The sequence below is a fragment of the Nesoenas mayeri genome (genome assembly GCF_963082525.1).
Source record: "Nesoenas mayeri genome assembly, chromosome: 5".
Taxonomy (NCBI): domain Eukaryota; kingdom Metazoa; phylum Chordata; class Aves; order Columbiformes; family Columbidae; genus Nesoenas; species Nesoenas mayeri.
The window spans coordinates 33,479,777-33,505,346 of record NC_137548.1 but is presented as its reverse complement, the minus strand read 5'-3'; the positions used below and the strand labels follow the sequence as shown (position 1 = coordinate 33,505,346).

Genomic DNA, 25,570 nt, shown 5'->3' with positions numbered 1-25,570 from the left:
TATATTTAAAGTATGGGCTTTAACTTAAACCTACAAAAGCAGACTGTCAGTGTTCCCACGTAACCCTTCACATTCTGGCATTTTCCAGACTGCCAGCCAAATGAACACTTTAGGAGGAGGTGCATATATATGTCTGCAGCACCCAGCGGGTTAATCCACCCTACTGTGCATAGGTGTTGGAGCTCTTATGGTATGTAAGATTTGCCAAGTTCGGAGTTGTTTTGTATTTTTTTTCTTTTTTTCTGGACTATGCATTCACAGCAAGCATCTTTTCAGATGCTGCTCAGGTGTTTGTGGATGCATACTGAGATGGTAGTCTTATTTGTGTTTTATGTAATATACACATTTGTGTACATTTTATCACCTGGAAAAGCTTTTATGCTTCATTTTGACACCTTTCTATTAAAACATCTTTTTTTTATTATTATTATTTTTTAAATATTCAGCCATCATTTTTTTTTTAATACATCTTAAGATAGACTAATGTGCATTTTGGACTTGTCGCCTAACAAATGTCCTTTTTAATAAGTGAAGCTTCTAAGTTAGTAGCTCTCAGGAATGTCTTACATTTCTAGTCCTAACTTTTTTTTAAATTATGGAAAAATTCTATGAATGTGTACTTGTATGCAGTATTTCATTTAGTGCTTTTTTAATAGCTAAATAACCCTGAAAAGAGAACTTTCTAATGTGGACAGTGTGTGAACTCCAGTTGTATTAGAGGGCATGATGCTAAGGGATGTCTCTTTAACAAGCAGTTTTGTCCAACATCATGTTGTCTAAGGGGAACTCCAAGACATTAAAATATCTCACAGTTTATAAGTTGTAACAGCTGTAGGGAAAATTGAGATGCTCTGATGGCTATTTTTCTTTTCAAAAAAAGGCCATTTTTATTCTTAAAGAAAGTACATTAGTGTTTTAATGAAGAAGAACAGTACAGCATGTTAGCCATCATCCACTTTAAGTTCTCCACATTCTGCTGTATATAAACAGCGACAAAATGTTAAAGGTTCAATATTGATGAGATACCATTGAACTTAATTACTTGAACTGCAGGTAGAATTTTCATTGAACTTGGCTATTTTGCCCACATTTGATATTATTCTAATGACAAAAATAACAGGATAGCAAATAAGAAATGCTACTTAAAATATAGCTTTTTAATGTATACCAACTTTGGTACAGTTCCTTGAGGAAACTAAAAACATTATTCCATTTACTCCAACAGGGACGGAGAACTAAAAAAAGAAAACGGTCTTTTAAAGAAGATGTGCTTTAGGGAAAAAAAAAAAGAGAAAAAAGTTTTTTCATCTCCTGATTTCTTTAATGACTTGTTATTGTTGTCTCAGCTGTAGCCAAAGTGTGCAGCTGGTATTCTTAACAGAATTACTATGAGAATGCTAAAAATATTTCTCTAAAAATATGCAAAAAAGAAATTTAAAAATAACTCAATTTAGACTGCAGCACAAGGACATTTTGTGTGACAGCGTTTAGTAGGATGAAAAATTTAAACAGAATAACAGCTATTTACATTCACACTGCAAAGTAATTACTGAAGCAGACAAAATACTTAAACCTAATTTAATAATGCTTTCCCTCAGCCTAGGTGCCAAAACCTGAGAGTAAACATCCCAACTTGTGCTGAGGCGAGGAGGGGGGGAATTGAATTATAACCATGTAGAAACAAGTGCATTGAACACTTTCCTGGTGAGGTACAAAGTAAGATTCACTTTTAAACAGAAGAGCATCATAAATCAGCATAAACCACAAGTTTTAATGAGTCTATCTCCTATGGAATTGTGCAGTGCTTGCAATTCTCTGTGAAAGCGAAGAGGATCTGGAGTTACACTCCTTACTCAGGCAAAACTGCCACTGACATTACTGATAATTTCGCTTGAATAGAACAAAGTACTTGATGGCAGTTATGCCAGCATGAGGGGTGCAAGATTAGGATAAACGTGCTAAAGAGTACAACTTCAAATGGCTGTACCTTTGACTTCTCCAGCTAGCATTTCCTCCAGCTACGAGGATCTTAATTATAACATTTACTGGTTCAAAGATTAACATTTAGCATTCTGGGAAAGACTTTCTGGACTTTAGTAACCTGATCAGTATGGTCTCCTTTTAGTCTCTGCCTCTTTCTGGTTCTTTGTATTGCAGGGGAGATGATAGTATCTGGCACATTCCTTGGATGACTTGAAGATAGCAGCCTTCTGTGTTTGGGGCTGAAAGATTGTGAACTCTGTGTTAGCAGAAATGCCACACAGGGGAGGTGAATAGAACATTAAAAAAGCTTTAGCTTTAGGTACTGCAGTGCAAGCAGAGTTGAATTTGAGAGCTGGGACTTAAGTGGACATTTGTCCCTGCTTTCTTCCTTAATAAAATCTGAGTGTTAACTGTGGTAAGGGCATTTGAGAGATCACTAAAAATGAATCATTGAGTGCCCAGAAGAGCTTTATTATGATATACTATGGAGAACTTTAAAATATACCGTGTACTTTTTACGTGCTTATCAGATGCATGTATGAGTTACTAGTACAGCAGTAAATTGTTTTGTCCTTTGTTGCAGAAGCAAAATAATTTGTTGAATTAAAACAACAAAATAAAACTAATCAAAACTGGATCTGCATGGTCCTTTCTGGCCCTGTGTTCCTATGTAGTTTTCTTTTGCCCTGTGAAAGACTATTGAGCGAAAAAACACAAGCTCCAACCAGGAACATTTGTTGTGCTTGTGTGTGTATAATCCATTTCAAAAAACCCTGACACAAATACTAAATCTGGAAAAAAATAGTGCAGAAATCCTGACTGGCCTGAGTTAAAAAAAAACACTACATTTTAAAAATCCCCAAGCTGATATTGGGTTCCAGGACTGAGGTCTTGTAGGTAGAGCCAAGAGAGGTTGCTTAGTTCAGTTTGTTTGTCCCAGTAGCAGTTAGATTGAAGGAGTTATTCTGCTCCTGAAGTTCCACATGGATGTTGCCCCTGCCCAGTTAACCAGTGTGAAAATACCATGGAAAATAAATTATCAAACTATACTGTTATTACTAACTTGCCAGCTCCAGAGAAACAAATGCAGCCACATTTACATATGTGTCCATCTGTCTGTTTTTACACTTTATGTCTTCAGCCAGTGGGTGAAATTGTTTTAATCCAAGCTGCAGTCTGATTTTTTTTTCCTGCTGATATTTTTCTGTGTGTGCATGTTATTTGTAGATGGACACGCATATTCTTGACAGTAGCTAGTTCTTAATTGTCCTTTTAAGTAACCTAATCTATCTGGCCACGGTAGTTTTAACTGGAGTAAGCAGCAGAGTTCTCCATGGATAATTTTCGTTAGTTAGCAGATTGTTACCATCTCAATGTTGCTGAAATCCCTAATCTCGGGTCAGCGTGAAGCTGCAGTGGTTACAATCCTGTTGCCTGATGCAGTGTGAATGGAAGTGCTTTCTGTCAGAAACATGTGGTCTCTTCAGTGGAGAGCCTGCGTAAATCCTGTGTAAATAGAGGGAGGCTAACAAAGGATGAGCCCCTGCAGCTCAGAGCATTTGGAGCCATTTGGAGGCTGAATTTGCTAAATGCTGCTTATACCGCCTGAAAAGTTGAAGAGAAAGGAGCATAAAATCCCTTCTTTTTTCTCTTTCTGCTCCTACCCTGGGGGGAGGGTGTTAAGGGCCAGGGAAGCCTGAGGTAAGCCTATGAAGACTGTTTTTTCAGTGCTCTTTTGAGTGTGAAAAAGGTGGCATGGGTCACTGTCCCCTCTTTAATGTCGGAAAACCCACACAGTTAGTAAATGTTGCATGTAAACTAAAGCATTTTATCCCTTCTCCTGCACTCCACGGCAGTGGGCCATGAACTAGTCACTTGAAAATCGCAGAAAAATTTCACTTCAACATGTCCGGACAGTTTAGCACAGCAGGAACGTAAGAGAGATCAGTAATTAGCAGGTTGCTTTACTGTTCCCCTTGTCTGCATCGGAACATTTTTTTCACCTGATGTGAAAAAATGTTGGATTATAATGAACGAACCACAAACCTCCTGGCTGTATAAAAGAGCTTAAAATTTAAACCAGTGTTTATTAGTTTCCTCCTTAAAAAACTAAAAAAAAAAATATTGTGAGCTTTTGAATGTAATCTCTAAGAATTCTCTGTGCATTTCACAAATAAACACAAGCTTTAAACACAGACAATTAAGGACACAAAAAAGCCAGTCTTTTTTCTTGCTTTTGAACAGGAAAATAATGAAAGGGGAAATGTGAAACATTACAGTTCTGCAAATAATTTTGAAAGATCTGAATCACTGATTTTATAGCACGCATGGCTATAACAATAACAAAGCTGGAATGTCATTCTTACCTTTCAGTAAATAACACAATATTTGTAAATGCTTTTTTGAAAATCAGATACATTAGTGAGTATAGAAAGGTGTCCATCCAGAAATGGCGAAGAAACAGTTTTTATCCTGTCTCTGTTGTAACTACACTTTAGACACCAGATACTGTGCAACTCTTTAAACCTTTAGCACATGTTGCCAGATGGTAATAGGGACTAGCTCCTGACTGACATACTATGCTAAAATGTGATTAGATTGAGTAGAATAGCTTTGTAAGTGAGGTCTGATAGTGACTTGAATTATCTTCCCTTTCTTCCTGTTTGAATTTACGGTATTTATTAATGCCCGGATTGTGTGAAATTTGTATATGTCATCTTTACTGTGTCAGCCCAGTAGAACTGCTGGGTTATGTTCTGGAAAGCACAAGATCTTCCAAAAGCACAGCAGAGAGAAGGCCAACTCTTTATCTCCTCCCTGCTGCTAGAAGTGCAAAAGAATAACATCTTTGTAGTAAGAGATGCTAAATGTTTGAAGTCTTCCTGTTCCTTCTAAAACACCAGTGTCCAACCTTTCGTCCTCTCCAAGATGCTCGCAGAAACATGTGGCATAGCACCATGAGACCTGTCTGGTGTCTCAGAGGCACAAAACAGGAGGGAACACAGGGGGCTGACTGCAGCAGCTGACTTGAGAACACTGCCCCAGGATTGGGCAAGTGCTTGCTAAGCATGCAGGTCAACCTGGAATGCAGGTGAACCAAGCATGCCTCTGTCAGGCCTCAACAGATTCTGCTGGCTCCTTTGCTTCTGCAGTCAAGTAATTCAGTAAAACCAGCACACATCCTGGCAGAGCACTCCTGACTGTGGCACAGCTCTAAACTGGAGTGCCCATTTGAGCTGCTTATGGTTTTCAAAATCCCAGGTTTGCTACCCACAACATATTTTAACTCAGTTTCCCGAGGCAGTAAGATGCAGTGGAAGTATTCCTCCTGTGGTCTAAGGAGACTAAGTCAACTTCCATAAAGATAATAAAACAACCCACAGCCAGCACTTTGTTCAAAGAGTTGTGATCTGCTGAAGCTGTAAGGCTAAAAGCCTGATGATTTTAACAGGGTGGGATGGAGATAAGGAGTTCTCCTGAAGGGTCTTTGATTCTGGAGCTGATCTTCCCTCTCTATTAGTCCTCTCTATGGCACAGGCTGTCTTATCTTCAAAATGTATTAAAACACTTCTCTTTCCAGCTTTTGGCAGTGGTAATTAACCAGATTTTTTACTGTTTTTTTTTTTTTTTTTTTTTTTCTGGTGGTGATGTGAATCATATTACTAAGTTGAACATCCTTATTAATAATGGTTTACAATACTTATGTGTCCGAATGGACACATTGTAAGTGCAAATTATTGCAAATTGTGAACATAAGCTGCGTAGAGATTCTCCTCTTTGTTTTGCATTTATAGCTACTTATTCTACTCCATCAAAACACTGGACTGAAAGATTGTAGTTTACTTAAGGTCAGCATGGTGCACTGCAGCTTTCCTTTAACTTGGTTTTCATACTGCTTGCACTATTTTTAGAAAAATGGTGAAGTGTCTTGTCTTCCCCGAGCCTCAAGCACCCCTGCCCTTCTCTCTTTTCCTTTAACATGACAAACCATAAAGCTGTAAGGGACCTGTCATGGTGAAGAAACTCAAACACTGCGTCTTGAAATGTATTTTTCCAAAAATCATTTTTCTTACTGCTCTGCTTGTTATGATGGTAATAGAAACTCTTTCTAGAATTTGAATCTGAGCTGTTAACAGCCTTCTGTGCTTTGGTCTGACTGGGTTATCCTTTTCAGTTATCATTTTGCATAGATTGGGAATTTGTTATTCATCCTGTTCACAAATGGTGAAAAGGCTAGATGAGCAGCTTCTAAACAGCACTTGCTTCATCTCTTGCTGGATCTTTACTCTGTGAGGAACACAAACCACGACTGTGGTTGAGATAATACTGATAGTGTAGAGGACTGTCAAAGAGGGATTCATCGATACAATAAGATTGGACAGGCCTTCTGTAGGACTGGAGTCTGTTTCCTGAAGAGTCCTTAGCTGTATCAACATTGGAGTCAGCAAGTTAGTCTGTCCAAGGAAATCAGCTTGCAGCAAGTTAAATCTGAAATTATGGTGCAATGGAAACTCTGCTCCAGCTACTTATTCAGTATTTTTAAAAGAAAAGGTAGTAGTCTCCTTCAATTTCAATTAAAAAAAAAATGATACTGTTGGAAGATACCCCCAGCACATGCTAAAAGTGTCTGCACGCAGAGCTACTGTGGAAGCCCAAGTTCCTGCTGTGTAAAGAAGACTCGCATCTTCAGCTTCCTTCACAAACCCTTCCTCTAGAAGAGAAGGTCTCTAAGGAACTCTGTGCGGGTCACATTGCAAAGTTTCTTATAAACTTGCTCCATCTTTTATAGGGATTAATGAGACTATTACAGATCATTGATATAATCTTTAGCTGGGTAATATGTCTAATTCTTTACTGGCTTGAACCCTGCATAGTCATTGACACTTCCACAAAGAGAGAGCCACTTCAGAATTCTCTACTTCCTGGAACAGTGATAGGGTTTTGCAATCACTTCTACTCTTTGCACAAGAATGAACAAGTGAAGAGTGCACAAAGCTGCTGTGTGAAAGAGACTCAGTGGCCCGAAATCTAGACTGAATTTCAGCACTTGAAAACTGGGATAACTATGCTTATATAATTGCTATTTCCTTACAAGTTAATACTCGACTCTACTCTACTTACAAATTTCCATCCGAATTAAGATATGAACAGTTCATATAAGCAGAATAACTTGTAATGATGGTTTAAATGATTTAGATTTGGATTTCTTCATACAGCAGTTAAAAATCGAGTTAGTCCAGTCTGCCACTGAGTGACTTTCATGTCTGTTCATTTTATTTCACTTTTGATAATTTATTGTTCTTCATTTGAAGTAACTCATGTTTATTTGGATACAATAAACTAGGAACAGGACCTCTATGTCCAAGAAATAAAAAATTCCATCTTGGAAAAGTCAGTTATGGACTGCTTGTGTGATTTCTTGCCGCTAAAATCTGTATCTGCTAATGTGAGCTGTTGTAGTCCTATTAACAATATGACAATACAGCTTAACAGGATTGGCCCTGTAGTTCACCAGGAGAAGCAAATCTTGCTGTATTCATCTTTTGAGGTCATTTGGAGGTACAATATTTTAATTGCCTTTCATGAGGTTATGGAACAGATTAGGGAAGTGCTAACTTACTGTTTTGACCACTGATTAAGGTGGGAAGGCAATGGGAACTTCAGCTGGACTTTCTTCTCCTGGACTGCTATTAGCCTTTTAAAACCAGGATATGAAAAACCTCTCCAAAATGTCTAAACATTGATTTAGCATGTAAGTGACTCCTGCTGAGGATGCTCACAAACATGAGGGCATGTATATGCAGATGAACAGGAATTTGTCCATATAGAGAGTGAACTGGTGCTTCTGCAGTATGAAAGGATGGCGCAGGGCAGAAGTTTTGTAGCTCCACGCATCCCGTGCATACACACATTGCTTTTACATAAAGAGACAAAGATATCTTTATCTGCACGACAGATAGACAAACAGACTGACTGACTTCAAACTTGTGCTTTCAGTAGGGATTTTCCCCCCCCATCTCCGGGTACTGCTTTTCAAAATTGCCTGAGGCTACAGTACAGCACCTCAGATCCCCAAGGCCCATTGCCTGGCTCCTAATAGCCACTCTCCATCTGTGTCACATGAACAGCTGATGAGATAGCTCCAGTGTCTGTATTTTGGAGAGCATATCCACCCAGGTTAAAATGCTAGGGTTGCCAAGGAGCAGTCAGAAGCCATTAGTGTTTGTAAGAATTTGCCTTGCAGCAGTTCCTTGGCATAGTGGAAAGTGTGTATGTGCATGTGTGTGCGTATGGGAGAGAGGGGTAGGGCAGAAAGTGTGTGGGGGGAGGGGGCAATGGAAAGGAGCGCTTTCTAAATAACCAACATCTTGCAAAAGTGAACAGTTGGTTACAGCATATAGAGTTTCCATAAGCTCTTCGATTAGTTTGCTGTGATTCAACTCTCCTTTCTCTATCGTTAACAGAAACAGACAAAACAAAACAAACAGAAAAAAAAAAAAAGAGAGAGAAAAGAGCATGAGAAAGAAAGCAGCGACTTCAGGGTCTTGCTCTGGTGTTTGGGCAGATGGAAAGGAGCTGCTCTGCCTTGGGGCAGGGTGGTTGTAATGAAGTGGCCTGTCAGTCTGTAAATAGTGAGGGTCATCTCTTCCATGTGATGGAGGGTATCACATTGCAGTGAAAATGGAAATGTCAATAAAATTAATCTGCCAGCTCTTTGCTGTGGCTTTTTCTGTCTCTCCGGTCCAAAAGGGTTGGCTTTTTAGAGGGGAGGCAGTGAAAGAATGGTGATCTGGCACAGGAGGGAAGATGGAGCTGAAATGCAAGTTTTGAAGCAAATGGACTGTATGTAGCAGCAACGTATTTCTTTTAGTAGCACTACAGAGCTAGACAAGGCTATAGGAATTAGCTCGTGAATCTATAGCATTCCTCAGGAAGCTACGGAGCGTCTAGCTCAGGCTACATTGAGCAGAGTTTATTGTTTTAGGCTTTCTTGGACAAGGTTTTTACTTAGCATGGGATTTATGGCATTTACTGCTAATGAATGTCTATTCTTAAATTACAAAAACCACCGTCTCAGCACAATTCCCAGATGTCCTTCCAGGACCTCGGCTTCTTAAACACCAGCAGGGAGCATAAACTCTCCACTTCTCTGTTTTCCTCTTTCGTGTGGCTCCGGGCTAATGATGTGTAAGGAAAACACAGCAATCTATAAAGTCTCAGTGCTGTCCCAGTATTCTTCATTTATTTTGCATTTGATTATGCCACAAGTCGGATCTTGTTTCTTTCCTTTTTTAAAAGTTATTAGTTCAAATATTAATGTAGGAATATGGCATATATTGCTGCTCTTGATTGATGCCTTCCCAAAAACAGGAAGACGTGCTCGTATGAATTTTAAGAAAGTAGGGGTCCTGCAATGCCTTGCCAGAAGAATTTTTCAGATACATAATTTAGATGCCCTCCAGGCAGGCTTTCAAGGCATTTTTGCTGGAGGGCAAGAAAAAATAACTATGACTGTTAAAAGTAAATGATTTTTGCTAATGCACAATTAATGCCAGGGAAAAGCACAGAAGAGAAAGATGTTGATGGAAAGTTCTGATTAAGTGAGAGCTCTACCTTGATGTGCATATTTTTTTTAATGATAGTAATCACTGATGCAGAGATGTAGAAGTTTTCATGTCGTGCAAATGCTATATGCAGGGTCATACTAGGTGTATGTGTTTGTGCGTGCGTACGTACGTGTGTCGGGAGGTGATGGTTACGGGGAGGGGCTCATCTGACAGTGTGTTATGTGCACTGAACGGTGACATGGTTACTGCCACCTCTGCAGAGGGCCTCGGATATATAGACTACAGAACATTTAACTTGATTACTTACAGTACGTATTCAGAATGGTTGTAGGGATGCATTTAGAGTGAATGGGTTTTCTTGTGGCAGGTTTTCCCACATTGAATCCCATAATTGACAAAGAGCTATTGCACCGTGTCAAGCACACAATTATAATTGAATTAATGATATATGCATGTGTGAAATGCAAAATTAGTATTTTGAGAGACATGGTTTCTAATTTTTACATATTTGTATCAGCACTCATATATAATGGGAAATTGTATGTGCCTGATCTAGCAAATCAAAATAAAACTGTGGTAGTGCCTTGGTGATTAATTATACTTTTTGGCTTCTATGTTTTGTTCATCAAATGTCTCCTCCTTCCTGTTTTTCTCTTTGTTGTAGGAGATGGTTTAGACAACAGTGTAGCCTCACCTGGTACAGGGGATGACGATGACCCAGACAAGGACAAAAAACGTCAGAAGAAAAGAGGCATATTCCCCAAAGTAGCAACAAATATCATGAGAGCGTGGCTTTTCCAGCATCTCACAGTAAGTGGTACCCAAAACCAAAATAGATTTCTATTCATGTGCTTAATGAGGTTTATCCATCATTATTAAAAATCAATTTTCCCCATAATTTTTGGACCATTATTAGGGCTCAATTATTGTTACTTCTTTTTTTTGTGTCTTCTAGATTTTTTTTTTCTTGGCTCTTGGAATCATGACAAATCTGAAAGAACCCCATATATATGTACACATATATATGTATCCACATACATGCATAGAGAGAGAGACAGGTTACAAAATCTTAGCATGGAATAACACCTTCATATAAAGTAACCATTTTTTGCTTTGAACTATTCAAAATGTTCCTAAGGACAAAAAAGGGGTTTCCTTGGTTTAGCATATACAAAGCTCTGCCTTCTGGATTCTTTGTTGCTGGTCTCTGTTTACACAAACTTCTTATGTATGTGGTGGAAGAGGGAGCCCCAGTCTGTGTGTGCTGACATACGCTGTGGGATGTTAGAGAAATCAAAGCAGCAGCTTGCAAACGTATCCTGTGTTGCTTTTGTGAAACATATAGAAGGCTTACAGGTTCCCTAATTCTTCAGTTGCATAGCTGTGAGAATAAGCACATTTTTAGTTTCTCTTCAAGTCCATTATGTTAAAAGCCAGCCATATTCACATTTTGGGGAGAGAGATAAAATATGTGAAAAAGCAATGCTTTCTATGGGTTATCTTTATCCTCCTACTTGCAAATGGTTTTAGGTGTTAGTGTTCTTTTGACTGTTATAGCTTTACTTAGGCATTAAAACACGGTTCCACAAAAAACCTACTAACACTCTTTGTAGTTTACTTCATGTGGGAAATAATGGAAACTGGTAAAATTATCAATCGATTTTCCTCTTCCTCTCACTGTAAAATTGTTTCTCACTTGATAAGGCTTAAAATGCTGTTTTTAACTACCTCTTCTTCTACCAAAATTTTGTAGATTTCTGTGGCAGCTGATGTTGGTTACAGTGTAATGATTTCAGGACAAGGTACTCGATTTATTTATGATAGGGACTATCGAACTGCTCTGCCAGCAGCACAGCTAAAGCAGGGAGCGATAGATCCACATTTCTAAACCATCATTTTGATGTAAGGACATTAGTAGCAAACTAAGGTGCATTGATCTGGCCTGTGGGGTCAGGATTAGCTGGAATAGCCAGTGTCTCTGCTGGAGTAGTGGTTATTCCTGCCTCCCAGCTATGGCCATTTCAAAGGTCAGGTGCCCTGTACCCACTTGGCTCAGAGGAATTAGACAGAACATGAGTCTCTGGGCTGATTACTTAACCAAAGACAAAATAATGAGTCCTAAGCAAATACTGACTAATTGAAAGGGCTGTAAATCCATTACATATTGGTCAGGGATAATCAGGAGTATTTAATCACTTTTATCTATTCAGGAGCACTGAAGCTGCAACAGCAAAGCCCTGAACCTTGCCATGTGCTTATTATTCTCATCATTATCAAAATTACTTCACAGCTGTTCTTTGCTACATCACCTCAGCTGGAGATTTACTAACCTGTAAAATGTTTTTAATTTGGAAGTCGAGTGAGTGTGAGTGGAGGGTTTTTCATTTAGCTGTAGGGTATCTTTAGAGGAGTAGAACAGGCAGATAGCAAAAAGCAGGGCCATGAATCAACCAGTTTGTTTTGTACATGTGTCTGTGTTAACTCCATTTCCTCTTATGAAATTTGTGATACCTTGTTTTTTTTTTTTCTCCCTGCCTTCCTTTCTCACGTGCTTCTTGAAAGCATTAGACACATGCTTATTAAATAGTCAGCTGCCTCTTGCTTCTCTTGAGTAAAGTCCTTCTGGCTTTTTGAAATCCCTTTTCCTCGTTTCCATCCTCTCTCTCCTGACCCTCTCCATCCTGCACGAATTGAGGAAATTTGCCATCACTGGTGAGGATGGCCTCACAAAAATCAAATTAAATGAACACAAAAAGCCCCAAACCTTTTACCTTCCAAGCTTTAATGAGTTTGCAGGTGCTGAAAGATTTACTGTGCTGTAATTCTCAGACCTGCAAACTGATAATGGAGACCCCTGACCAGTGCAATGTAAATTCAGAAAGATTCTTGCCGTAAACACATGCAGGGAAGGAAGAGAGCCCCTTTCTTTTAAAGATCTTGCACTTTTTCTCAAATTAGCTTGTCCATTCAAAGTGCAATGCTGGCTGAGCCAGAACAGGGGAGTCTGTGATGTACAATTTTATTGTTTCAAGTAAATATCTTTACAATGGCGGTCCATGATTCAATGTACATTCCTTCATTACTACTCTAACCTTACTTCAAATTGGTTTGTTCCTCCTTTGTGCTGTATGACCTGTTCTTGTATTACAATAATCCCCTGATGTACCCTTTTTTCTTTCTCTCTCTCTCTTTTTTTTTTTTTAAAGAAACTAATTGAATTATCTCATTATTTTAATTTGTTAAGCAAATGTATTTTACATCTCAGGATGTGTTCTTAAAGAAGGAGCTGCTTAGGCTTTGCCCCCTGAATGGGCCATTGGTACATTTTGACATTCATGCATTCATTAAGGAGAGGAACATAAAAGAGCCCTGGTTGTATTTTTTTTCAAACACCCAACCAGCATGGAGCAACTTTTCCATAAGCCACAGGGGTCTCTCTACATATGTTCTCAACTGCAAGCCATTGTCACCTATTCTGAATACCTCAAAAGGACAAATAAAATACTAAAGGCCAACTGTAGCAATTGTTAGCTGTTAGTCTCAATATGACAAAAATCATTAACCTCTGGTTTCCCTGGAAGGAAAGGCAGTGGCAGTCCATCTCTTATGGCATGGATTAAAGTTGAAATTCCTTTGGACTGACAAATTCAAAGAGAGTAACTCAGTTCTGACTAATTGCATTTACTCACGATTTTAAATAAAATGCTATTTTTTCCTGTATTTAATCAGTTTGCAAACTCCTGAGGTAACCGATTTTAAAAATCGAATTGCCTAAGTGGCTTTTTTGAAGAGACAGGCACTTGAACTCTGATGTGGATTGAATATGTCTGACAGGCTGTGTCTTTCAAAACAATTTCCAACCCCTATCACACCTTCTATTTTGCAGTGACTTTAATTATATTTGAAATAGGATACACATGCATGTTTTTATTGTTGGAAATCAAATGCAAGGACTAAGAGCTTCTGTCATGTTCTCATTCACTTACTGAGTTCTGTCTTGTATTTGGAATTACAGCAGTACAGGAAGATGAAAGATCTGAGGATGAATTGGTTGGAAATGTGTATGCTTTTTCTGGATAATATCCAGTGTTTAAGAAAGTAGAGGAAATCCTAGTCTGGTAGTATAAGCTTTTCAATAGTACATAAAGATTACGACATCAGAAAGGTAAACCTGACATTAAGGTTGTTTTTATTTGAGTTCAAAGGTGGTTAAAGAAAAGAAACAGCAAGAAATCTGACCCAAGCCGAGCGTTTATTCATAGCTTTGGAAGACTCCTTTTCCTCTATGCCAAGGAGTCCTTAGTACACTCAATTAGCCTCTCAGACATCTCTGCTTTCCTCCCTCAAGTGCTCCCCTATTTGCCCTGCAAAGAATATATTTGATCACAAAGTGAAAACAGGAAGTGCTCCAATCTATAGACACCTCTAGTTTACACCAGTGTTGAGATTAGGATTTCTTACCAGGAGCTACACAGGGTCGCCCCCCCCTCCTTCCATGCCCTTTTGAAAGATGGAGAATCTTTAAAATGTATGTACATAATCAGAAGAGAGCAAAGTTATAAAGGAAGTAATTATACCGTTCTGTGGACTTGTACCTCTGGTAGTTCATCCCTTTTTGCAGCATAGTGTATCATGGACTACACTCTTGCTACATTCAACATCTTTTCCCCTTCTTTTACAGAACTGGTAGAACAGAGATGATGCATTTATTCTTTGACACTTACCTGGAGTGATGCCCTTTGTTAAAATTCTGTTTTGGCTGTTTCTTTTGTTGAAGTCTGTAACAAGATGTATATCTTAACTGAAAGTACTAGATATACGAATAGTAGCATGCAAACTAAACCTTTTTTATGACAGTGCCAGTTTCCCAGCTGGATGGTCTTTGGGATGGATCCCTTGAAGCCAGTGGAGCTGAACTTTTTTTTTTTTTATTTATTCATTTGTTTTTGATAGCTGAAGTTCTGTCTCCTAACATTTGTTGGAACATTGTCAATTTAGGCTGATTTCCACAATCTTCTGGCTGAAAATTATGCTCTTTACAAAGTCTCTTGTAGAGTAGATTTCAGTTTCATCTGCCTCAGTGACAGGCTAGGATAAGTTCATCTGGAACCAGCCATAGCTTTTGTACTTACCTGAATTAATTTCTTAAGTTGCAGTATTCAGGTAGCCAGATTGGATAATATCAATAGTTATACCAAAACAGATTTTTTTCCTATATTTATGTGAGTGTATCTGAGAATATAATCTATGTCATATATTAATGAATGGCTCACAAAGTCTTTTATATAGGCCAGCTATTTTATTTATTCATTAAATTTGACTATAGAGATGAACATTGTCAACCAAAGCCAATTTTGGAGCAAGCTTTCAAAATAGTTGAAACCATCCTACCTTAATAAATATCTCCTCTCATATCCTGATTTTAGGAATAATACCTAAGGGAGGTTAGGAGCGTAGCTGGCTACTGCACTCCACACTTGAATATCTTACTTTCATATCAAACAGTAGCAGAATAGCTTTCCTCAGAATCCTGATCCAGGAGAAGCATTCCTCACATTGCGGGTTTTGCTGTGCTTTAAAATCACTGAATCATAGAATGTCCTGAGTTGGAAGGGACCCACAAGGATCATCGAGTCCAGCTCCTGTCCCTGCCAAAACCAGAAATACAACAGACCTTTGTCCAGTTAAAATGGTGACGAGAAGGCTGGGATACTCAAGAAAATACAGGAATGTGAAAGCGTTCTGGGGAATTTTAGTGCTTGTGTTGGACTGCATCCTAACTTGCTACCGTGCTCCCAGGGTAAACTGAGGAGACAGACAGTGGCCTCTGATTCTCCTTTAAAACAAACCGCATGTGGGTTTGCATGGCTGCCGTGTTTGCTTCAGTGCACCATGTAGTCAGAGAGTTGGAGTAGCCTAAGGTATAGTTTTATTCCAGGTCTACTTTTTAGGCAGGGCTGACTATGTGCTGAGTTTGCAGCCAGGTAATACATTGCCTGCTGATGTAGGACAGACCATTCAGACCGTACAAACACTGCCCAGCTAGGAGCACATACTACAAAATAATATGGTGCCCATTTTTCAGCTGGGTAAACCCTGTGAGGAGAGGTTAAATGATTTCACCCAAGTGCTAAAGAAAAATCAGTATCTGAATGCTCACCTCCCATGACATGTCCTCAAGGTGATAGAGCTGTGTGTCTTTGTACCCCAAAGTTGTGCTGATCACTCACCAGAAGGGTGGCTGCCTTTTACATTTTTTGTTATTGCTGGTGGTAGCATAGCCCTGCGTAATGTCACTGGTGTCCACCTCCTGCCCTGCCTGCCTGCACTTCGGCATCACTGCCCTGGACAGAAGAAAGCTGAAGATCTTTCTCAAAATGCCACTTCTGATCCCAGGCCAAAAGGTTTCATCCTCTGAGTGCTTCCAGTCCTTGCCCACAAAATCAGTCCTAAAGATTTAGTAACAGACCAAAGGTTCATACACCTTTTAAATGCCACAATCTTAAAAGAAAAGAGCTGAAATCGGGTGGGGGTGGGGCTTTGTTTGTTTAAAAAATGGAATCTGAGATTAGATCTGACATTTCTACATCCACCCCCCACAGAAGAGGGAACCCAGGGTCATGGGGTGTGTGGGCCTCAAAAGCTAGCTTTGTCTGGGAGTGGTTAATCTAATCATTGTTACATAGACATCTGTTATTTCTTCTGAAAAATTGATGCTTTTGTGACACAATGATCCATCTATTTAGTACAACAGCCTGAGTAATTAAATTAAAAAAAGAATATTTTTGCGGGAGCATGTATTATAAAACTGCCATACCTCCTCATACCAGAGAAAAGGCTGGGGAGAGGGAGAGGAGTGCTTTAAGCCCTGCATTGTTTTCTGTTGGCTGGAGGAAAACATCTGTGAATTGTTTGAACTGAACCTTAGCAGGGACTGTCTGAATCTGTGTCATCTCTGTTTAATTTCAGGAAATGATGTCACAGCACATTAAATAACAATGCTCCGTGATTTATTTTTACTTGTACAAGCTGTCCCAAGCATTTCAGTTGCATGGCAATGTTTCCAATTAAGTGCAAGCTTTCGGTTTTAAAAAATATACTTGGTAATGGTTGTGGGTTTTATTTTTTTTTTTTTTTGGTACGTGGATATGGGGAGGCTGGGTATTTTAGGGGGTCACCAAGGTTCAGGGCTGTTGGAGGGCTCCGGGCCCATTTGTCATGTGCTTATTTGTAGTTGGGACTGGATGTCAGCGCTCTCGTCACCCATGGCAACCTCCAGGACCGTGAGTTTGTTACAAAGCCTGTCTGGGGGAGAAAAAAACCTAAATATTCTCAACCAATCCGTCAAAAGACCTATTAGATAGTTATAGCCTGGCCTGCGTACTGTAGCTTCTGCCTCGATCAAACTTTCTGCACTCCCCCTTCTTCTGCAGAAGAATAGAGGACATAAGTCAATTCTGTCTGCCATCTGTCGCCTCTCTGCCTGCTCCTCAAATTAAAGAGACAGTCCGAAATTTAAATAATCAGATACAATCACAGGAAACCCGCCTGGAAATTATTATATGTGCAGTGGGGGTTTTTTTGAGTTCTCATTTTATTTTGAAGGGGGGATCTTTATTGTGCTTCTTTGGAGATCAAAATATGTTGTGTGTTTCAGCTTCAAAAATAGCGTTCTGAGAAATACTGGATTTGCAGTGTCACCGAGTTGTTATCTAATAAGATTTCGAGTTATATATAGGGTGAAATTCACACACACACACACATGCACGCACACACACCAAACAATCTCCAAATTGTGAATCCTGCAAGGGAGGAGCAAATGAAAGACACCACCCTTCCCCTCTGTCTAGTCCCTCTCCCTTCTCCTTCATTGCCTTTCCCCTCCCCAAAACCCTGGCAGGCTGAGGTGCTCCAACCTAGTCTTGTCACCGTGCTACCAGGACAACTTAGGCTCTTGAGTCTACCTAATGATCCTTTTCCAGGTCTGCTATAATAGTTTTTCACAGTACCCTCTCTGATGTTAGCTAGTTATGCTCTACCTTCACCTCTCCTCTCCTTTTTTTTCCTTTTTTTCCACTGCTCTGCCTGTTTTTGCCCCCTCCTCCTCCTCATCAACAGGCAACACAAGATGTCAGGACTGCAGTGAGGTGAATTTCATTCATGTGGCATATGAGGTCAGCCACTGCCAAACCATCAGATGACGTGACTAGATGTTACTTCCCAATTTAATATTTTACCTGCCATTTTCAAACAGGGAATTACTGAGAATGGAGTGTAACGAAAAACACGTGCATGATTTTAGTTGAGGCTTGATTAAAAAAGCCTCAACTGAGCAAGCTGAACGTGGCCTAGCAAAAGATAGGATCAGCCAGCAGTGCTTTCTGGTTGTTATTGTCAGATTACAAAGCTTTGCAGAGTCAGTATAGGAATTAAGTGAAAAGAAGAAAGAATACCAAAGTCCAAGCAATGTATATCTTAAATTAGTTGAAAGAAGGAAGCAGTAGTGACAAGAATTCATTTATATAGAGTTGTGGCTTCAAAGCTCACAAGGTAAAAGGGGATTTTACTAAAGTGTATGCAAATATAAGCGGTGTTTAAACACTCCAAGAACTTTGCACTAATAAATGTTGTGCAGCCTTTGAAAATCAAGATCACAGTCAACTAGAGGTGAGAATTCTTTTGAGTATCCTCAAGTTCCACTACCTAAAACAGTTGTCATCAGAAAGCTCACAGTTCTTCCATTTCTCTATAGTGTGTGCACACGAATATACGTATATATACAATATATTTTTAGGGAAAAAGCAATTGCTGTTGTTTGTGCCAAGTGATACTGCCTCTCAGTTTTGCTTCAGGACATGTTTATTTAAGACCTTCCTTTCAAGATCCTTGAGCAGAGTAATTGGTTTCAAAGAAGTTTTCTGCAAAAATTAGAGTTATACTGTAAAAAAAGGAAGCATGTTTCTGCCAACAGTTCTACAACTGCTAAGAAATGGAGATGTCAATTCTTATTGTTGCCTGATGAAGAGAGTAGTTTATGGCAGATAATATTACTTGTGGTGTTGTGGAGTTTGCCTTCAGTCAGGATGCTTAGAATACCATGCATTGCATATTTTAGAGTTGATTGGCAGCAGTCGTTTGTAGTATCCAAAGCAATCATTGGCATCTTTAAAGATTTATTATTGTCTTTAAGCATAATGGCAATACAGTTTTCATGCTTTTACATTTGCTATTTTTATTTTTAACTGCTAGCCCCAAATCTGCCAGAACTAATTTCAGTTGTTTTGTCTAATACTGGATGATAGGTTGTCAACTCACTGTATAATGCCGTAAAGATTTTTTTAAATCTTGGTTTTACCTTTTTATGATGCCAGTTCAAAACATGTATTTTATTTGTAGCAGTTGACTACTTACGTCCATAAAATGTTTAACCTCTTATGGCACCCTATTATAATCTCAGCACAATGAATCAGAGTAGCCAAGTAAACAGCATCAAATATTTTAGGTTAGTGTTTAAAATAATCTGCATATATTAAGTTGTTTAATGCTATAGAAATTTGTTTATCATCTGGATCAAGGTTTTATTTGGTCTGAGGTACATTTCACAGTGGCAGCTTGATATTCTAAAGTGGATATACTGTGAAAATATTATCTGAATAAACTGCATAGCAATGGGAAAGCTCCTGTTCACTTTTTTAATGTATACTAACTATATAAAAGGAGTAGGTTTTTATAAGATCACAGCCTAGTCTAGACTACTTTGAAGCTTGTTATGCCAATTAAAAAAAGCCCAAAGACGATGTAAGCTGCATTGTTAGTTGATATTCTGTGAGCGCATGTGGATCTTTATAAAAGCCATTCTCTTTCCTCTCAGGTAAGGTAACAAATGCAGGTTTAATTTCTCTGTGTTCAAATATTTGCAGATAATTTACAGATTAGTGCCTAACAGTGTGTATCTCTCAGTCCTGCTTCCATTAATTCCAGTGGAACTCTGATCCCTTTGAAAAAGCTGGACAAGATGAAGCAGTGACATCATAACTGGAGACAGATAAACACAATTTTGTGTCTTAATAAGTGTTAAACACTATAGTCATTTTATCCACAAATTATGCTTAACAAGTGTCTCAAGGATCCCCTATTTTATGATAGAATGACACATTTCTTGTATGCTTAGCTATTTGTCACGTTCTGTAGTAGCTGAACCTTCACTACTGTCCCCAGGATGCTTTAGCACAAACGAGCTCTGTCAGCTGTGTGGAGATCTCAGTTCTGCTTCTAGCTGTGACCGTGGCAAGACGCCGTGCCTCAGTTTCCCTCTTTAAGCAGTATGGTGTGAAGATGGTGGCTGATTTTCAGAGTGCTTTTCATATTTATGATGAAAAACTCTGTGTGAGACCGGTGTCTTAGCATCAACTGAATTACAGAGGCCTGCCCTTCTGTTGTGGTTTTGTCTTGCTGCTGAACTAGCATGACAGTAATGCAATGCTTGTACAAATACTTGAACTTCTCTAGACTTTGAAAGTTCAAGATTATTTTCCCTTTATGAGGGAGCATTTGCTATAAAATTGTGAGCGCTTTGTTCTTTCTGGTCTACGCTGAAGATGACGGCATTTGATTGCTGCAAGCTACTTTAGCTCAGTGGCTTGGGCTGGGGCTATTTTTGTTTATCAGGTCCTTTCCTCACTGGTGACCTGAAGTGGTGATTATTGCATGCAAATGGTAACAAATATCTTTCACAGAAAGCAGCAAGAGAAAGAACCTTGGGCGTGAACTGCTGGCCCAGGGACAGGAGTCAGAATAAAGGGAATGCAACAGTATTAACAAGTGCATCTTTGTATTTCAAGAAGTCACTAGTGGATATTCCCCTCCTCAACAACCCAGGGAGGCTCCTGATGTGAAATAGGACCTTGGCAGCTTTCCAGCCAGTCCTGGTCCTTCTGCTGCCTCTTTTGATTCATCCAGGTGCTTCCCACTTGTGCTTGAATGAAGAAATGGGAAGCAGGATGGTGATCTAGAGTGAAGAGTAAGGGACAGAAAGGCTACTGCGAAGTCCCTGATTCATGTTGGGAAGCTCCCTGGCTACTGAGGAACACATACAGACAGCTGACAGCTGGTTTGATAGTACACAAATGGACTGTTCAGAGATATAGAAGGTGAATAGTGAGAAAGGTCATGATACCTGTAATAACAGGAATAAGGAGCATTATGTTGCCAGAAAAGTGTATTTGTGGCTGTCAGCAAAGGCACAGTGTGTAGGAAGAATGCCTTGGTGCGTAGGAATGGTGACAGTCCTGAATTGGAAGGAAAGTTGGTTCATTTGAGGGATCACTTCTTTTTTGTTGTTTTTTTTTTTTTTTTTTTTTAATTTTTGTTTGTTGGTTTGGTTTGGTTTGGTTTTGTTTGTTTGTTTTAAAGCATGCTTTAACTTCAGCTAGAAAAGGATATTCTGTTGGTCTCTTTTCACATGTACAGAAATGAAATGGAATCATATGTGAAAACGCATTAATTGTGAATAACAAAAAGGAGGAAAATAATTTAATTTACTTCTCCCTTCCACCTTCCTTTACTGTTTCAGCAGATTATTCTGAGAGCTGTGTCACTTGGTCTGCCTCTTTTCCATTCTGTTTCTTCCAGTCCTACATAGACACTTTACTGCATGAGCTAACATCTCTTAGAAAAGAGGGGTGATTTCTGAGTTGATAGGAACTTCTCTATGGCTGGTGAGATGAGGTGCAGAGTTTTAGGACAATGCTAAGAAGCACAAGTTGTTCCACATTGTATATCAACTTACATCTCAATTTTAAACAGCCTGTTTTGAATGCATGTGTTGCATGGTAGCCATTAAGTGCCAAGCAAACACTTCTCAGACCAGAGAAGTCCTGCTACTTAGTGCATACCTACGCTAGGCATTTGCAGACAATTCAATGCTATAATTAATCTTAGCTGTCCTGGTTCTGTGAAACCTGAAGTTATATCCCACAATGCTCTTGGATGCAAACAAACTTCAGAGGAAAAAACCCCTTGCCTCTTTTTCTCTCTTTTCTTCCCTACAAGGTGTTCATTTAGTGAGCAATAATGCTTGCAAAGGAGATTAAATCCCACTATGAATTGGTCAAAACTGTATGTGCAGCAGGGAAAAAAAAAAAGGTCTATAAAGAAACAAGGCTGTGGTGTTTTACCAACATGGGTACGAATAAACGTAACCCTAGAACTGTTAAACTATCATGAGTTTAGCTCCTGGGGTCTGAATCCTGCTCAAAGCCCCAGCTGAAAATATCTGATACTGCACTCTCCAACTTGGTAATGCTGTAACATGCTCCGCTGCCTCACCAACAAGCACTGAGGCAAACTTCTTGCTGAGACTGAAAACTCTTTCAAACAAGGCCTGGGGGCTCGAGAGCTTTCTAGTCAGTGCCCTGTAGGCTCACTCTGCGAAGAGGTATCTTGCCTAAAAGAGGCTGAATATCATCACAACTGAGCTGGTGGGAAATTCAAACTGTTCCAAGCAAAGAAGTCAATAGAGCTGCTGTAGTGAAAGGTAATGTTCAGAGTGAGATCACCGTGTTATGATCTCATGCTGAACATCAGGACTGTTTTTTTTCTTGATGATTATGAAACTAGCCTGAGGCCAGTGTGGTGAGAGAAAGATATAGAAGGATGTTTGGAGAGCCTGGACTGTCAGGGCCCTTATTCCCCAAAAAAAAGTGTAACAGAGGCTGAAAGAAGATGAGAGAAATGAGAGATGTATTGTTATTTCCAGTGCTCTCCCCACTCCATCCCCAAAATATGAGATCTGGCTATAGACAAAGAATGTACACACTGAATTGAGGAGTAAGCACAGGCTACAAACAGACAAGAGGAGAAATTACTGAGGGGGAACAAAAGGCCTTGCAGGAGTAATGGAATTCAACAAGCAAAAATAAAAAACCCAGTTGTTGAGCCTGTGGAACAATCTGTGGAAGTGTCTTTACTTAGCACTTTTATAACTAGATTAAAAAAAAAAAAATTTTGAAAAAATACTGCTGAGAAACATCTTGCGTTCCTGGGGTTACACTAAAGTAGTGTTGCCTGAAGCATTTCTCATATTTCTACATTTTCTTATTAATGATTAAAACCAGAAAAATATAATTAAATTAGAGCTGTTTTAGGAAGGAAACTTTCCTAAACTTGGCTTTCTTCAAGTTTAAGTTTTTGTTGTATATGTTTCAACTTTTTTAATGACATCTAATTTATCTGTCAGTGGAAAAATTATTGCAAAATTAACTTACAAATTCAAACTAGAAATGTGTTGAGACCCAAAATGAAGAATTAAAATTAAGAGAAATATTTAATTACTGTTCCTTCGGGCATTGGGAGTTTGAGTGAGTGCTGAAGGTCAGTCAGGCTTGGGCTCTGTCAGATCAATGAAGGAAGTGTGTTAGTATTGAGGACCTTATGTTAAAAAGACCTCCCTTTTGGATATTCAGAGACTGAGGCTGTGTCACGACACCTGTGCTGCTCTCCATTCGCAGCATGTGAAATTTTGCAACCATCTGGGGAAGGTATAGGTCTGAAATCAGCCCTTACCCACCTTAGTGTCACCAAGTATTTCTTTCATCTGCTCCAACATTGGCTCTGTGAAAAGTCAAGTCAAAACACCAAAAGTTGTTTGAGCATTCACGCTGATTATTAAGGACATTGATCCAATGCAAATTTAATGCAAAATGAGATTGATTATGGATTTGCACAACAACAGGTGGAAAACATGGCCTTTTCATGTGTTTTTCAGTTACAGACTTTTATGGCAATTTGACTTGAGGATTCAAAACAAAGCTTGGGCCCTCAGAGAGGCAGAATGACCCCAAGAAAATATTGACTGAGTGCCTGCTGACTCAAAGTGCTGTATTTCACATACAGCTTTCCTCAAAAGCATTAAGAAGAAATTGATTATATTTTGAATTTTAAAATAAATTTTGCTTTTAAACATTACTTTGTAATAATGTAGCTGTGGGGTTCCACGTTTGTCTCAATGACTTCTAGATCAAATGAACTCAGTCTGCACAGCAGAAATATGCCTTTTTTTTTTTTTTCTCTTCATAACCTGGGATCTGATATCCAAGTTGGAGCCTTACTGGATCATTTATTGGCAGTCACAAGGATTATACAATAACAGTAACGTTGCAATTACAATACAAAATCTATGCAATTACAATAATAAATAGATGATGAAGTGGCCAGAATAAAGTCCAATTTTCTTGCCTATAGCTAGGCTGGCTTTATGAAGAAAAATAGCACTAGCTTCTATTGTGGTTTAAAGTCAATGGCATTTTTTGTCAGCAGAGGATCAAATGCAACTCAGACACAGAGACATAAGTCTCTTCAGTAAGTCAGTTGCTTCTCAGAATACCACTCCTTAGTTTTGTTAGTATTCTTCTCTTTTGGCGGACTTTTTTCAGTTTGGCTCAACACAATCTAGTAAGCCAGGCCTATATGGAAGATTTTTTAATAAGTAAAATGATAAGGCAAAGATATCTTTTTCTCCCTCTGAATTATCCTTCCCAGGAATGAGCTTGTGTGTCCATTTTAAAGATGCCATTGGTATGAAGTACCTTTTGTAGGATTTTGACATAAGGTTCAGAAGTTACCTGCATGAGAAAAGAGAGTGGGAGTTTTCTATGGCTGTGCATTGAGATCCTCCTAGGTGGAAAAGCAGGGAGTACTGACCTTTGCTCTCTGAACACGAAGTCTTCTGGCAGGGAGCTGAGTTTTCCTGCTGCTCTTCAGAACTGTAAATAGTGTTAGTACACCCTGAATTCAGTGCATGTAGCACTTTACATTACTATTGTGTATCTTAAAATAAACAACGTTGCAAGCTGTTTATTTTGGTGTTACTATGTATGCATTTTTTAAACAGTGGTTACTTAAACAAATGTCTCTGTTCCCACAGCACTTAAAAGCTGCTGTTTGCTCATTGTGGTTTTTGGGTTTTGTCACTTTTGTTTTGATTATTTCTGAAAATCACACTCGAGGATACAGAAGATAGGAGTAAGTTGTACTTGATCCAAACAAATGCTTCATGTCACAGCTCTTTCTTTATGCCAGCTTTTCCGATGTTCCTAGCAAAAATAGTTATTTTGGTTTAGATTGAAGTTGCAGATTACCAGTATTCCAGATCAGATCAAACCAACCTCAAATGTGTTTCTACAGGCCAGTCAGGCCGTGCATTTGTTATTGAAATTTGACCCTGAGTTAGCAAAACTGTTTTAATAACATTAGTACTTATTATTTATTTATTTATTGCGCAGCAAAACGAAGGGTTTTGGGGATGAAAATTTAGAGAATTGAGGGTTTTCACATCTCCTTTCCCCCATTCTCATCAGTCATCCACCCTAGAATTCTCAAGTGCCGCGCAAGCTTCTGCGGTTAGGAATGCTGATAAGAGATTGATGAAAAAGCCCTTATCAAAGGCATCGACCTTTCCAAGCCATATCGCCCTGTCTTTGTCACCCTCAACCTACCCAGAGAACTTGGAGGACACTTGCTGGTCTGTCAGAGTATTTCTTAGCAGATGCAACTGTGATAGGATGGGAGGGATGTGTTGTTAAAAAATAGGTTGTCATCTTACCATCTGCTGTCACTCATTTCTGAGTGAAAGGGGCTGGGCAGTCATGAAAGTGCTGGGGTGATTCCCGCATGGACAAGGTTTAACAAGGGTGCTCCAACAAACCTGGGAGCCAGCACTAAATGGGTTTAGGTACTGAACTAGTCCCTGGCCAAGCCCAGGATCAAAAAGCCACAGGCAGAAGTGTTTGATTTCCTCATGCTTCAACAGAGCTGAGAACTGAGCCCACGTTATTCACCCGTAGAACTTGTAAAGGCTGGCTGTCTTTTTGCAACAGAAAGTAATCTCTTCACTGCTAATTGCCCCATGATTTTAATCAAGCAAGATTCCTAGATAAGGAAAATTAGTGTTTGAGAAAAATTGTGAATGCAGTTCTTTTCCAACTTGAGTTGACTATAAACCAGTTTGTCCTCCTTAATTA

The 25,570-nt window shown here is 39.1% G+C and overlaps 1 protein-coding gene across 8 annotated transcripts in view; it reads left to right on the top strand.

Annotated features, from left to right (window-relative positions):
* MEIS2 (Meis homeobox 2) overlaps positions 1-25,570 on the top strand; it is a gene marked incomplete at both ends in the record, with an annotated part of 171,789 nt that overhangs the window by 42,021 nt on the left and 104,198 nt on the right. For 6 of the 8 annotated variants that reach the window (XM_080344794.1, XM_080344793.1, XM_080344798.1 and 3 more), the window contains one exon: positions 10,216-10,361. In XM_080344794.1, the coding sequence (XP_080200920.1) occupies positions 10,216-10,361 (146 nt within the window). Of the gene's footprint in view, positions 1-88; positions 191-10,215; positions 10,362-25,570 lie in introns of all 8 variants that reach the window. The other 2 variants (XM_080344796.1, XM_080344795.1) reach the window with 1 other exon arrangement.